Source organism: Oncorhynchus nerka, linkage group LG27 (assembly GCF_034236695.1).
Source record: "Oncorhynchus nerka isolate Pitt River linkage group LG27, Oner_Uvic_2.0, whole genome shotgun sequence".
Lineage (NCBI taxonomy): Eukaryota > Metazoa > Chordata > Actinopteri > Salmoniformes > Salmonidae > Oncorhynchus > Oncorhynchus nerka.
The window spans coordinates 27,671,775-27,687,517 of NC_088422.1; the positions used below are offsets into that span (position 1 = coordinate 27,671,775).

Consider the following 15,743-nt stretch of genomic DNA (forward strand, 5'->3'; position numbering starts at 1 on the left):
TCTTCACAGCCCCATTGTCATCCATAACCAGTCATTTCTACATAGATTCACAAAGAAATACAACTTCTTGGTTTCCATGTGCATTGAACAGAACACACACAGCCCCTGAGGACATGAACCTCAACATGTTGGAAGAGAATGTGTATCCTGAGCCCTGCTCAAGCTCTCATTAACAAGAGGACAGGATGCTCTTGTGTCTATCCACTCTTGGATATGCTCTTTATTATCCAGTGCTTTCACACAATCAGACCCTGTCTATCGGTCTGTCTGTCTCTCAGGACAGGCCTCCTTACTGGGACTCTTTCTGTAGAAGTTTAAGTATCCTTTTGAGCCGGTTCATCTGCATTGTCAACTCCTCAAATGACAAGAAGGGAACATGAAACCTCCGAGCCATTATTGTCAACGAGCAGCGCAGTTCTGCAAGAAGAAGAATTCTACACATGGCGCACGCCCAAAAACACTTAAAAGTGGCTTGCACTCTACTGCCTCTAGGATATGCTTCCAGTGAAACAGCTTAAACCCTACAATAATGGTCTTCTTTGGCTAATCCTGTAGTGTAGCAAGGCTATTTCAATTGTGGAGACAGAGAGACTCTACCACCATCTATTGGACATTTTCCTACACTGCAATCTGTGTTTCACCCCTTGACCCCGCTGGCAGTGCACTTAGCTTCCAACACTTTAAGACTACAAATCCTTTGTCTTTAGGACTCAAGGCACATATTTCACTAACAAAATCAAGATTACTTCAACATTAGAATGATAACAAACTACATCTATCATATTTGGTAGAATAGACATCTGGTTATGAGTATGAGCTTATGTAGAGGTGTAACAGGGTTGGTTATGTTTCCACTTGACACTGCATAAATATGTATTGAGATCGCAATTTAAATTCTTCCAAGTCTGACATTGACATGCAAGTGGTAGGACATGTTCTGAAATAGTGCATTCTATTGACGTATTTACAATGTGTACAATTTCACTATGTACATTTACTGAGTCAGTCCATCAGGAAATGTACCAGTCAAAAGTTTGGACACAACTCATTCACTGGTTTTTCTTCTTTTTTAATATTTTATACATTGTAGGATAATAGTGAAAACACCAAAACTATGAAATAACACATATGGAATAATGTAGTAACCAAAAAAGTGTTCAACAAATCAAAATATATTTTATATTTATCCAGCCTTTGCCAGGATGACAGATTTGCACACTCTTGGCATTCTCTCAACCAGCTTCACCTGGAATGCTTTTCCAACCGTCTTGAAGAAGTTCCCACATATTCTGAGCACTTATTGGATGCTTTTTTCTTCACTCTGCAGTCCAACTTATCCAAAACCATCTCAATTGGGTTGAGATCAGGTGATTGTGGAGGCCAGGTCATTTGATCACTCTCCTTCTTGACAGGATGGCATATCGCTGCAAAATGCTGTGGTAGCCATGCTGGTTAAGTGTGCATTGAATTCTAAATAAATCATTGCAGTGTCACCAGCAAAGCACCCCCACATTATCACACCTCTTCCATACTACATCGTGGGAACCACACATGCGGAGATCATCCGTTCACCTACTATGCGTCTCACAAAACATTGCAGCAATTCGACCATGAAGGCCTGATTCAGGTCTCCTCTGAACAGTCAATGTTGAGATGTGTCTGTTACTTGAACTCTGTGAAGCATTTATTTGGGCTGGTAATGAACTTATCCTTTGCAGAAAAACCCTTGAATGAGTAGATGTGTCCAAACTTCTGACTGGTACTCTATATGCATACTGAAAAAAATATAAACACAACATGCAACAATTTCAAAGATTTTACTAAGTTACAGTTTATATAAGGAAATCAGTCAATTTAAATACATTCATTAGGACCTAATCTATGGATTTCACAAGACTGGAAGTACAGATATGCATCTGTTGGTCACAAATACCTTTAACTAAAGGTAGGGGCAGTGGATCAGAAAACCAGTCAGTGTTTGGTGTGACCACCATTTGCCTCATGCAGCATCACACATCTACTTTGCATAGAGTTGGTCACAAATACCTTAAAAAAAAGGTAGGGGCGTGGATCAGAAAACCAGATAGTATTTGGTGTGACCACCATTTGCCTCATGCAGCGCAACACGTCTCCTTCACATAGAGTTGATCAGGCTGTTGATTGTGGCCTGTAAAATGTTGTCCCGCTCCTCTATAATGGCTGTGTGAAGTTGCTGGATATTGGCGAGAGTAGAATAGAATAGAATAAAACTTCATTGTCCATCTAGGATTTGTTTGGCATCACCTCCATTAAAATAATCACATACACATACATTCTAACATCATACACATTTAAACCAGTCAGTCATTTAAACCAGTCAGTCCATCATGTTGCATAGACTAACAACATAGAGGATATTAATTGATTCACTCACAAACAACAACTGTCCCAACTGCACTAGATAGATGAGTACATATAGATACAATTTACTTTGCATTTAGTAGTCCAACAGCACAAGGAATGAATGGATGTTGTACACATCGATCCAGAGCACCCCAAACATGTTTAATGGGTGACATGTCTGGTGAGTACGTGTGCCATGGAAGAACTGGGACATTTTCTCCTTCCAGGAATTGTGTCCAGATCCTTGCGACATGGGGCCGTGCAATATCATGCTGAAACATGAGGGGATGGCGGCTGATTAATGGCACGACAATGGACCTCAGGGTCTCGTCACGGTATCTCTGTGCATTCAAAATGACATCAATAAAATGTAAATGTGTTCATTGTCTGTAACATGGGGCTCATTATTCACAACTTTGACATCAGCAAGCTACTCGCCCACATGACGCCATTCGGTTGTGAAGGTCGGTTGGACGTACTGCCAAATTCTCAAAAATGACATTGGAGGCGGATTATGTTAGAGAAATTAACATTCAATTCTCTGTCAACAGCTCTAGTGGACATTATTGCAGTCAGCATGCTAATTGCACGCTCCTACAAAACTTGAGACATCTATGGCATTGTGTTGTGTGACAAAATGGCACATTTTAGAGAGGCCTTTTATTGGCCCCAGCACAAGGTGCACCTGTGTAATGATCATGCTGTTTAATCAGCTTTTTGATATGACACACCTGTTAGGTGGATGGATTTTCTTGTTGAAGGATAAAATGTTCACTGACAGGGATGTAAACACATTTCTGACGAGGAGGAGTAGTAGGAAGGATCGGAGGACCAAAGCGCAGCGTGGTAAGTGTCCATATTGATTTAATAGAACAATCGAACACTGAAACAAAACAATAAAGCGACAACGAACTAAACGAAACAGTCTTGTACGGTGAATACACAGAACAGAAAATAATCACAGGCTACCTAAGTATGGTTCTCAATCAGGGACAATGATTGACAGCTGCCTCTGATTGAGAACCATACCAGGCCAAACACAGAAATCCCAAATCATAGAAAAAAGAACATAGACTGCCAACCCCAACTCACGCCCTGACCATACTAAAACAAAGACAAAACAAAGGAACTAAGGTGAGAATGTGACAGATGTGCCTTTGTATGTTGTTGTGTAAGAGCGAGTTAGCTAGCATGCTTGAGATGTAATGTCGCATTAGCCCCTGCTAATTCAGTTATTTCCATGCTAACAGACGAATCACGAATCTACAGCCATCAACATAGTGTTGTCCTGCACATCTAATGTATTTGTATTTATTATGGATCCCCATTAGTTGCTGCCAGCAGCTAACCTCTTCCTGGGGTCCAGCTAAATAAAGGCAGTTCATACCATTTTAAAAACATAACAATACATTCACAGATTTCACAACACACTGTGTGCCATCAGGCCCCTACTCCACCATTACCACATATCTACAGTACAAAATCCATGTGTACGTGTGTGTATAGTGTGCATGTTATCGTGTGTGTGTGTGTGTGTATGCATGTGTCTGTGCCTGTTTGTGTTGCTTCACAGTCCCCGCTGTTCCATAAGGTGTATTTTACTTTACGGAATGCAAAATTACAATGCTTGTCTTTCATAATTTGGTCAGATACTGTATACTTGGATGTGTAGTGTCAGCATTTGTTGCTGACATGGCATCGCTAAGTTTGATGGAGCTGAGTTTGCTTTTTTCCACAAAATGTCATTTAAGGTGCTCCAAAGCTTTTTACTATCATTCTTTATGTCATTTATCTTTGTTTCATAGTGTAGTTTCTTCTTCTTTTTATTCAGTTTAGTCACATGATTTCTCAATTTGCAATACATTTGCCAATCGGTTGTGTAGCCTGACTTATTTGCCATTCCTTTTGCCTCATCCCTCTCAACCATACAATTTTATAAATCTTCATCAATCCACAGGGATTTAACAGTTTTTACAGTCATTTTCTTAATGTGTGCATGCTTATTAGTAACTGGAATAAGCAATTTCATAAATGTGTCAAGTGCAGTGTCTGTTTGCTACTCTTTACACACCACAGACTAACAAATATTCTTTACATAAACAATATAGGAATCACTACAAAACTTGTGTCTACCGACCTCTTATACACAATATTAGGCCCAGCCTCTGGAACATTGGTTTTCCTAGATATGGCTACTATATTGTGATCACTACATCCGATGGATTTGGTTACTGCTTTCAAACAAATCTCTGCAGCATTTGTAAAGATATGATCAATACATGTTGATGATTTAATTCCTGTACTGTTTGTAACTACCCTGGTAGGTCGATCGATAACCTGAACCAGGATGTAGGCACTAGTTACAGCTTGAAGCTTTCTCTTGAGTGGGCAGCCTGGTGAAAGCTGGTCAATATTTAAATCACCCAGAGAGTTAAGCTCTTTATTGACATCACATACATTATCAGGCATTGCACACATGTTATCCAGATACTGACTGTTAGCACTTGATGGTCTGTAGCAGCTTCGCACCAGAATGAGCTTTAGGTGATGCAGATGAACCTGCAGCCATATTACTTCATTAGTATTTGACATGAGATCCTCTCTAATCTTTACAGGAATGTGGTTCTGAATATATACAGCAACACCTCCACCATTGGCATTTCTATATTTTCTGTAAATGTTATAACCTTGTATTGCTACCACTGTATCATCAAAGGTATTATCTAAATGAGTTTCAGAGATAGTCCGAATATGAATGCCATCTGTTACTAGCAACTTATTGAGCTTAAGCCACATGTGTTAACATGGGCTATTTTGAGCACTTTTCTTCTTTTTCTTACTTGTTTTTATTGCTTTACTGGGAAGCTTAGCAGCAGTAGATGTGCTCATGTTCTTCGTGCTAGTGCAGGGTGAGCTGCACACAGTGGATTTCCTCCTAGGGCACACCGGCTCAGTGCTAACAGTAAGTCGCTCTGGATAAGAGCGTCTGCTAAATGACTTAAATGTAATGTAAAAATAAATAGGGTTCGTAGGCACATGATTACTGCATACAGTAGCTGTAGGATCAGCAGAGGCACTCAGAACAGTTAGAGGAACATACATGATGTTGCTTACATTGTGTCCACCGACACCTCTGGTGTAATGTACATTTGCTGAAGCATTATGACCACACTGCGTCACAATGTTATGGATTATCTGAGCTGGGCTTGGGTCATTGATGAGTCATTGTCTTGTGTCTATTGTCAGAATAAACAACAATCACCTGGGATCACTGGCTGGACAGTCCTTTCTTTAAAAACACAGCGCATGACAGTTACGAAGTACGATCACATCTGTTATACTGATGCAGAGACCAGTCTTCTTGTCTTTGCTGGGTATCTGTTACAGAGGCACACAAGGACATTGCATCATTGTGTTCATGTATCTGCCATATGCACTAGAATGTACATTTACAAAGTGTTGATTCAACTGGGGATTGGTGGTTATTTAGAACCCTGGTGTTCTGCTGGTTTATAACCTTTTGGTCCATCTCCACCAAAATCTTGTCATCCATCATCTGTTCCTCTCTCACTTGAATCTCCAGAGCCTGATAGAGACAATTATGTCCTCAGACATGAACAACATAAATCAGTTATGTGGCTGTGATATAGAAGGATGTTTGGGATCATTTAACAACACACCAATAACATTTGTTTGCAGTCAGTCCACAAACTGAATTTTAATAATGGTATGATGCATTGTCAGTTCCATACTTCTGTTTCTCCTTGTCTATTTGTTTACATAACTACAAGGTTGTGTGATTTGCAAACCTGCAGGGCTTCTTTAAGCTTACGAATCAAATCCTGCTTGAGTACTGGGCATAAGGAAGATAATATTGAGACATTGTAATGGTGAAATCCCTCAGATCCCTTGTATAATGCCACACTAACATACACTCAAGTGTTTTTTGATAAGACAGAGAACATGTGAAACCTAAAGAGAGCGAGACCTTGATGCTCACAGTGCAGATTTTGTCTCTGGTTGTACAGATTCAGGTGTTGGACATCCAGGAGTCCCTATACTATATCATACACTGTTCCATCTATGAGTCTCAGAGCCAGGTCACTCAGTGTGGTGTAGGACAGGCGCTGCTGGAAGGAGATGGACATGGGGGTAAAACAATAAACAGAGATTACTTCCTGGACCTGGAAGCAGAGGTCAAGTCACGTTTCTGTAACTCCCTATTCAATAGGAACCAAAATGACCGAAATGGCATGGTTCTACCTAAACTTGTCCAATAAAAACATTCTGACATGCTTCTAATATCTAACAACTGTAAATAGTTAGGAACCATGAACGCACGTAAGACACAGGGAGAATCTTAATTGAATTTTCTTGATTCCCCGTGCCCTCTCTCCTCACCTTCTCAAAGCAAAAGGTCTATGGGTAGGGACATCTGACCTTCTCATCCAATGGGTTTTAAAATGCGGAGGCGGCGAGGAGAGAGGAAGCGAGAAATTAAGGAAATGCAATTGAGATTCTCCAATGATGCTGGGTTGGGATGGTTACCTGTGCAAATCTTTGATAAGGGTTTGTAGTTCTGATGTATGGGAGTTTAGTTTTCTCAGCTAGCTCCGTGCTAGCAATCAAACATGCTTGCTAGCTAGCTAGCTTTACTCTCAGCCATAGCATAGGTTATTAGCATTTAGCAAACCCTTTCATGTAAAAGCTTTGAGGAACCACATTAGGTACCTAGCTACAGTTATCTTTAGAAGTTCATCAAAATACAGTATACACAAAGTAGTGTGCATTCCTGCTGTAGTTGGAGGCTAGCTACTGATGCTCGGATGCTCTGCCTGTGGAAGGACAGAAAAGTCTAAACCAAATCCTTGGAACCACAGAAGACTGCTGAGGGGATGACGGTTCATAATAATGGCTGGAACAGAGCAAATGGAATGGCATCAAACACATGGAAACTATGTTCATCCCACTATGTTCATCTCACTAATTCTGCTCCAGCTATTACCACAAACAAGCCTGTCCTCCCCAATGAAAGGTGCCACCAACCTCTTGTGTTTGGGAGGTCTCAACTCTGACTTAACCCCATTGAAGTTGACATTTAAAATGGTTAATGTTAGGGTAAGGGTAGCGGTTAGGTTAGGGTTATGGTTTAGGGTAGGGCCAAGGATTCCTATTAGCACTACCCATGGAAGGGTTTGTTATCTATAAGATACCTGCTTGTAATTAATATTTTAGACTTTATTTATTACTTTTATTTAATTGCAGTCTTGTAATCATTCGTGGTATTTATCATATTAGCAAAGATACGTTAAATGGAAATATATTATTTTACAGCGACAAAAGCAAGTGTAGGGGTCGCGAGAACAAGCACGAGCTAAATTCGTCCGCCAGATGGCGCGCGCTGTACACTGTCAATCGAGCGAAGATTGTACAGTTTCCACAGGTTGATCGTGTCATGTGTCATTTCAGCAAGTCGTGTGTAGATTGATGGGAAGGCAATGAAAGCCTAAAGATGTAATGTTTTTAAAAGTAGCCACTGCATTTTTGGTTGTAAAATAGTAGTATGACAGGCTACAAATGCCAATTTCATCTGGAAATGAAAAAATAACGCATGGGATGATTATTTTCTTGAAATGACCCAAATTAGGAAAGTAAATGGCAGTAATTAGTAATTGGCACTATACTTTACATATTTTGTTTTTCCTCGGGTTGTTTCCACCCAAACATTTTATAACATTGTTTGCTTACTTTACTTACCTTACTCTTATAAATTTGCAACGTTGCTGTTAATTCTGTATCAAATAAGCCTACTGTATATTGAAAACGATAGATCATTGATTATAACATAGGCACGATACGCCGTCATGCGCAAAAGGTGCCAGAAATGAAGAGGACCCAGTTGCGGAGGAGGCGAGCACCATAGGGAGCACGGTTGAAAGGATCACGGATGTGCAGATTAAATAAGTGGCAAAACCATTCTCATTTGTCAAAAATGGCCAAAAACACATCCCTATATTTCCGTATTGTAGAGGGCAGGAGCCTTCCAGTCAAAGACGTGTAAGTATGTCTTAATTGTACTTATTCAACAGGCAGCAATTACTCCTATTTGCTTATTTATGTCTCTCGTTGTGTGAAGTACTCGTATACTAGGATGTACACCTGTTTGGAAGTTAAGAATACCTTTGTTTTACAGCACGTATTGAGATATTGGTGGTAAAAATGTGACTCCAAGTAGCCTAGACTTGACAGGTGTTTAAGATATTTCTATCAATAATGTATTTCGCAACTGATAAGGGAAGAGCATATCTGTAGGATTCCTCTGCTACCTTCATTCCATCTTTAAACATATATTTTTATTTTATTTTGTCAAGCTCTGGGACCAGTGACCCATACTGCATTGTAAAAGTTGACAATGAAGTTGTGGCCAGGTGAGTCCATCATATCAGTCATATGCATTTTTCTTTTGTTTGCTGCTTAATTTGACTGTTTTTCAAATGTGATTGATAAATGGGCTAAACGTTTACTTCAGAATTGTATGTGACAGCAAGTGGCATGCTGCTGCCAAAAACGTTAAAACTGATAGGGCCCTACTGTCAATACAATGGCAAAACATATTTATCAGTTCATAGGAAACCGTGTTGTATCCTATCATGTTTTCTTTACTCTATGCCAAACCTCTGATTGCTCTCACACACGTTGAATTCAGAACAGGATAGAAACAGGATGTATAATGAAGGAGTCGGTTGCTGGACTTTGGGTACCCCGCTATGTTTTATACAGGCTAGCATGGCAGGAGTGTGGTATAGTAGGCTAGGTGTGTGATCACTGATAAGGACTGTGGTGTTCTTAGGTTGAGCCCCCCAAGTGCAATTGAACCTGATCCAGGGCTGGCCTTTAAGACACCAGTAGGTAACCATGGAGAGGGGGCATAAATGATTGCAGGGAGCTCCCGTTCCCATTCCCGGCTCCAGGCAGGGGCATGGAAGGCTGATGGTTCATGCCGCGCATTGCCCGGGGTTTGGCTGTGTGTGTGTTCACACAAGTATACTCTGTATATAAATGTCCCATATGTTTCATTTGTTGTCTTTTGGGAACTATATTCCCTGGTTCATTACCTGTCGCATTGTCCTCATGTGGAATGACTAACGAGTTAATCAAAGCGACTAACGAGTTAATCAAAGCTCCCGGCTAAGGCCTCCCGGGTGGCGCAGTGATCTAGTTGTGCCACCAGAGACTGTGGGTTCGAGCCCAGGCTCTGTCGCAGCCGCCCGCGACCGGGAGGTCCATGGGGCGACGCACAATTGGCCTAGCGTCATCCGGGTTAGGGAGGGTTTGTCCGGTAGGGATATCCTTGTCTCATCGCGCGCTAGCGACTCCTGTGGCGGTCCGGGCGCAGTGCACGCTAACCAGTTCGCTAGGTGTACGGTGTTTCCTCACATTGGTGCGGCTGGCTTCCGGGTTGGATGCGAGCTGTGTTAAGAAGCAGTGCGGCTTGGTTTGGTTGTGTTTCGGAGGACGCATGACTCTCGACCTTTGTCTCTCCCGAGCCCGTACGGGAGTTGTAGCGACGAGACAAGACAGTAACTATTAACAATTGGATACCATGAAAAAGGGGGTAAAAAAATAAATAAAAAGAACCCCCCGGCTAATCAAGACTCCCAACATCTCTTTTCTGACAAACTGATGTTTCAGCGGTTGATAAAATGCATTTGTTTTGTATTTTCATTGAGTTGTTTCCTCTCCCACAATGAGAGGAGTTGGAGGGTTGGCTGACTGCAGAGATCTGCATCAGTCTCTGGCTGTCTCATTATCAGCTCACTGACTCATTGACTGTGTGCTTTCTGGACACCTTGGAGCTTTGCCCCTGCTGTGGGGTAATGGTGTCTGTAAAAACAGAGTTTCATTGTAATAAAGGGATGCACATTACTGATGAAAATAGACCTTCCTGCTACCCATTGGCATAGAGGACATGATGTTGAAGTCATTCCTCAATTTCATGTCTAGACAGCAGGTTTGCAATCTCCAGTTTATGGTTCGAGCATTTGCAGTAGTTAATGTTTCATAATGAAAAGGCAGATTTAAAAATGATTGCATATAGACTTGTATTTTGTTATTCCACACACTGCCTTTTGAAGTTATTGCATTGTTATTCTGTCACCGTGTCATTACTTTCAACACATCACAATATTCCGCACACAGCCTTCATTGTAGATGGTTGTCTTTCATTGTTACTGACATTCACAATGAAAGGGCTTATGGTTATGAATAAGAAATAAGGGTCATGTAGTACTTGCTGTGGTTACGGTCCCTATTATTTGCACTGTTATCTTGCAGGACAGCCACAGTGTGGAAGAACCTCAACCCTTTCTGGGGAGAAGAATACACACTGCACCTCCCGACGGGGTTCCACTCGCTCGCCTTCTATGTCATGGATGAGGACACCATTGGGTAAGATTGCCTTTAACAGCTGTCAGAGAGAATTATTGTAGTGTTTGTGTCGACAAGTTAGTTGATAATTGTGTATAAACAGGGTATAACCGGTAGAGTTATCATAGTTTTGTTAATTGAAGAGATGTTCATGATTGTGTTGGCTTGTTTACCAGAGGCTGTGATTTTAGAGTTTTGTATCCAGACTGAATGGGTGAAGAATCATGGATGTGTGTTTTGGAAAAACCTGAAAGCTTTCAATAAACAAACATCAACATACAGATGGTACCACAGATTGAGAAATGAAATACTATCTCAGTCTCCTGATCAACAACCTCCTCAGTCTATGCATATATTCTTACTGTATTATGAGGTCACTTTATAGGATGTTAAGTCCTTTTTTGAGAAATACCTCATGTGAAGACCCTTATTTCCAATTATACGTTTTTGTTAATTGTGACATATGTTCTCTCTTTTTTTTTCCCTAGCCATGATGACATCATTGGAAAGATATCGCTGAGCAAAGACACCATCGGGGCCAAGGTTAAAGGTAAACCTGTTCACTATATGTCACAATACTGTTTGTGGCTTTAAATGAGTGGGTGGCACTGAGATGATGGGAAAAAGTACCAGCACAGAAACACATCTAAATGCTTATTGATTTATAGAATTGTCACGCTATGGTTGTGGGTCTACTTCTCTGTCTATGCCATGCTAGAGAGGGTAAACCAAAAGAGCAAAGGGTCATCAGAGAGGGGTTATTCCCATGACTCCGAGTAAGTCTCTGCCATGTAGGTCACTGTGATTGAAGAGCTGGGTCTTTTTTAGATCCTGTTGCTGGGAAAGTTTGCCAGTGTGTTCTCACAAATCCATAGGTTCATTTAGAGATTCATTTTCTGACTGCTATGCTTGTTAGTTTGATATACACATACTATTACATATTATATACACATACTATCACATACTCTTCCCTACTGATTCGTCTCTATGAGCCAAACAGCTTCCTTCTCATTGGACAGCGTACAAACAGGGAGAGAAGGGCCTGTACATGGTTACATTTGTTTGCAGGATTGCTTCTTGAGTCAGGGTTTGCATCAACTCCAGGATCATGCATTGTACAGTGCAGCTGTCCTTTTGTTTAAAACACCACTGGTAGTCTGTGAGAAGCAACCGAAAGCTTTTCAAACAGCCAGCCTGCGCCTTCCTTCACCACAGCACACCTGGCTCTCCTACAGTAACTTTTAATGTGGGAATTATTTAGAATATATAGCAATAATGTCTTTGCTGTGCTTTTCCTTATCCATGGCAACTGGGAATAAGAATTATATTGTTATTTTGAATGTGTTTTGACACTACACAAAAGCAAATGTGACACTTTCTCGGTTAGTTAGTGTCTTATACCAATGTCTCGCTCCAGGGAACATTCTGCATTCAGTCCTGATTCACTGCAACATGTTGCCACTGAGTCAACAACTCCTTCACAGGATCTTAGGAATTCTCTCCTCTTTTGGCTGTGAAACTGAAGTTACTGCCCTCACCACCTTGTATCTCAACCAGAAATGTCAGCACCAGTCCTCATATTATCACGCACAAACAATCCTCTTGTCTTTTGATACTATATATACAAAAGTATGTGGACACACCTTAAAATTAGTGGATTCGGCTATTTCAGCCACACCCGTTGCTGACAGGTTTATACAATCCAGCACACATCCATGCAATCTCCATAGACAACATTGGCAGTGGAATGGTCTTACTGAAGAGCTCAGTGACTTTCAATGTTGCACAGTCAAAGGATGACACCTTTCAAATTTCTGCCCTGCTTGAGCTGTCCCAGTCAACTGTAAGTGCTGTTATTGTGAAGTGGAAACATCTGGGAGCAACAACGGCTCAGAGGTGAAGTGGTAGGCCACACAAGCTCACAGAATGGGACCGCCGTGTGCTGAAGCACATAGCGTGTAAAAATCTTCTGTCCTCGGGTGCAACACTCACTACCGAGTTCTAAACTGCCTCTGGAAGTAATGTCAGCACAATAACTGTTCGCCGGGACTTTCATGAAATGGGTTTCCATTTCATGCCAAGCGTCAGCTAGAGTAGTGTAAAGCTTACCGCCATTGGACTCTGGAGCTGTGGCACTGCGTTCTCTGGAGTGATGAATCACGTTTCACCATCTGGCAGTCCGACGGACGAATCTGGGTTTGGCGGATGCCAGGAGAACGCTACCTGCCCAATGCATAGTGCCAATTGTAAAGTTTGGTGGATGAGGAATAATGGTCCAAGGCTGTTCTCCATGGTTTGGGCTAGGTCCCTTAGTTCCAGTGAAGGGAAATCTTAACGCTACAGCATACAATAACATTCTACAAGATTTTGTGCTTCCAACTTTGTGGCAACAATTTGGGGAAGGCCCTTACCCGTTTCAGCATGACAATGCGCCAAAGCACAAAGTGAGATCCATACAGAAATGGTTTGTCGGTGTGGAAGAACTTGACTGGCCTGCACAGAGCCCTGACCTCACTAATGCTCTTGTGGCTGAATGGAAGTAAGTTCCTGAAGCAATGTTCCAGCATCTAGTGGAATGCCTTCCCAGAAAAGTGGAGGCTGTTACAACAGCCAAGGGGGGACCAACTCCATATTAATGCCCATGATTTTGGAATGAGATATTCGATGAGCAGGTGTCCACATACCTTTGATCATGTTGTATATGTACCAGACATTTATCCAGGGGAGGACTTATCAGTGGGAATGTGTTTAAGGTTTGAGTAAATGTTCACAATAACAGAGCCAGGCACTGCCCGTTAGAGACACTAGGCATTATTGGTATAGTACTAGGCTGTCTGTTTTCTACGATTGCCCTGGTAGGCTTTATTAAATGCCACATACAGTGCCTTCAGAAAGTATTCACACCCCTTGACTTTTTCCACATTTTGTTGTTACAAAGTTGTTGTTACAAAATATATATATTTTTGTTGTTGTTGTCAAACACTAATTATATCTTGATTACATAAGTATTCAACCCCCTGAGTCAATACATGTTAGAATCACCTTTGGCAGTAACTACAGCTGTGAGTCTTTCTGGTTAAGTCTGTAAGAGCTTTGCACACATGGATTGTACAATATTTGCACATTATTCTTTCGACATTCTTCAAAAATATGAAAAGTGGTACTCAGTGATGTGTTGTGTTGGATTTCCCCACAAACACAATGCTTTGTATGTCGGACATAAAGTACATTTCTTTGCCACATTTTTTGCTATTTTACTTTAGTACTTTATTGCAAACAGGATGCATGGTTTGCAATATTTTTTATTCTGTACAGGCTTCCTTCTTTTCACGCTGTCGATTAGGTTAGTATTGTGGAATAACTACAATGTTGTTGATCCATCCTCAGTTTTCTCCTATCACAGCCATTAAACTCCGTAACTGTTTTAAAGTCCCCATTAGCCTCATGGTAACATCCCTGAGCGGTTTCCTTCCTCTCCAGCAACTGAGTTAGGAAAGACAATCTGTATCTTTGTAGTGGCTGGGTGTATTGATACACCATCCAAAGTGTAAATAATAACTTCACCATGCTCAAAGGGATATTCAATGTCTGCTTTTTACATTTTTACCCATCTACCAACAGGTGCCCTTCTTTGCGAGGCACTGGAAAACATCCCTGGTCTTTTGTGTTTGAAATTCACTGCTCGACTAAGGGGCCTGACAGATAATTATGAACTCAGCAAAAAAAGAAACGTCCCCTCACTGTCAAGTGCGTTTATTTTCAGCAAATTTAACATGTGTAAATATTTATATGAACATAACAAGATTCAACAACTGAGACATAAACTGAACATGTTCCACAGATATGTAACTAACAGAAATTGAATAATGTGTCCCTGAACAAAGTCAAAATCAAAAGTAACAGTCAATAACTGGTGTGGCCACTAGCAGCATTAAGTACTGCAGTGCATCTCCTCCTCATGGACTGCACCAGATTGACCAGTTCTTGCTGTGAGATGTTACCCCACTCTTCCACCAAGGTACCTGCAAGTTCAAGGACATTTCTGGGGGGAATGGCCCTAGCCCTCACCCTCTGATCCAACAGGTCCCAGACGTGCTCAATGGGATTGAGATCCGGGCTCTTCGCTGGCCATGGCAGAACACTGACATTCCTGTCTTGCAGGAAATCACGCACAGAACGAGTAGTATGGCTGGTGGCATTGTCATGCTGGTGTGTCATGTCAGGAAGAACCTGCAGGAAGGGTACCACATCAGGGAGGTGGATGTCTTCCCTGTAACGCACAGCGTTGAGATTGCCTGCAATGACAACAAGCTCAGTCCGATGATGCTGAGACACACCGCCCCAGACCATGACGGACCCTCCACGCCCAATTTGATCCCGCTCCAGAGTACAGGCCTCAGTGTAACGCTCATTCCTTCAACGATAAACGCGAATATGACCATCAACCCTGGTCAGACAAAACCGTGACTCGTCAGTGAAGAGCACTTTTTGCCAGTCCTATCTGGTCCAGCGATGGTTGGTTTGTGCCCATAGGCGACGTTGTTGCCGGTGATGTCTGGTGAGGACCTGCCTTACAACAGGCCTACAAGCCCTCAGTCCAGCCTCTCTCAGCCTATTTCGGACAGTCTGAGCGCTGATGGAGGGATTGTGCATTCCTTGTGTAACTCGGGCAGTTGTTGCCATCCTGTACCTGTCCCGCAGGTGTGATGTTCGGATGTACCGATCCTGTGCAGGTGTTGTTAAACGTGGTCTGCCACTGCGAGGATAATCAGCTGTCCGTCCTGTCTCCCTGTAGCGCTGTCTTAGGCGTCTCACAGTATGGACATTGCAATTTATTGCCCTGGCCACATCTGCAGTCCTCATGCCTCCTTGCAGCATGCCTAAGGCACGTTCACGCAGATGAGCAGGGCATCTTTCTTTTGTGTTTTTCAGAG

General features: G+C 41.9%; 1 protein-coding gene and 1 pseudogene across 1 annotated transcript in view; one reads left to right on the forward strand and one right to left on the reverse strand.

Moving 5' to 3' along the window:
• Positions 1–289: 289 nt before the first annotated feature.
• LOC115111192 (protein DGCR6-like) lies at positions 290–7,048 on the reverse strand (annotated as a pseudogene).
• Positions 7,049–8,309: 1,261 nt separating this feature from the next.
• Positions 8,310–15,743, forward strand: part of LOC115111521 (rasGAP-activating-like protein 1) — a 38,171-nt gene continuing 30,737 nt past the window's right edge. Inside the window, exons 1-4 of the mRNA XM_029637654.2 lie at positions 8,310–8,439; positions 8,754–8,810; positions 10,717–10,830; positions 11,298–11,359. Of these exons, the coding sequence (XP_029493514.2) occupies positions 8,330–8,439; positions 8,754–8,810; positions 10,717–10,830; positions 11,298–11,359 (343 nt within the window). The 5' untranslated portion in view covers positions 8,310–8,329. The remainder of the gene's footprint in view (positions 8,440–8,753; positions 8,811–10,716; positions 10,831–11,297; positions 11,360–15,743) is intronic.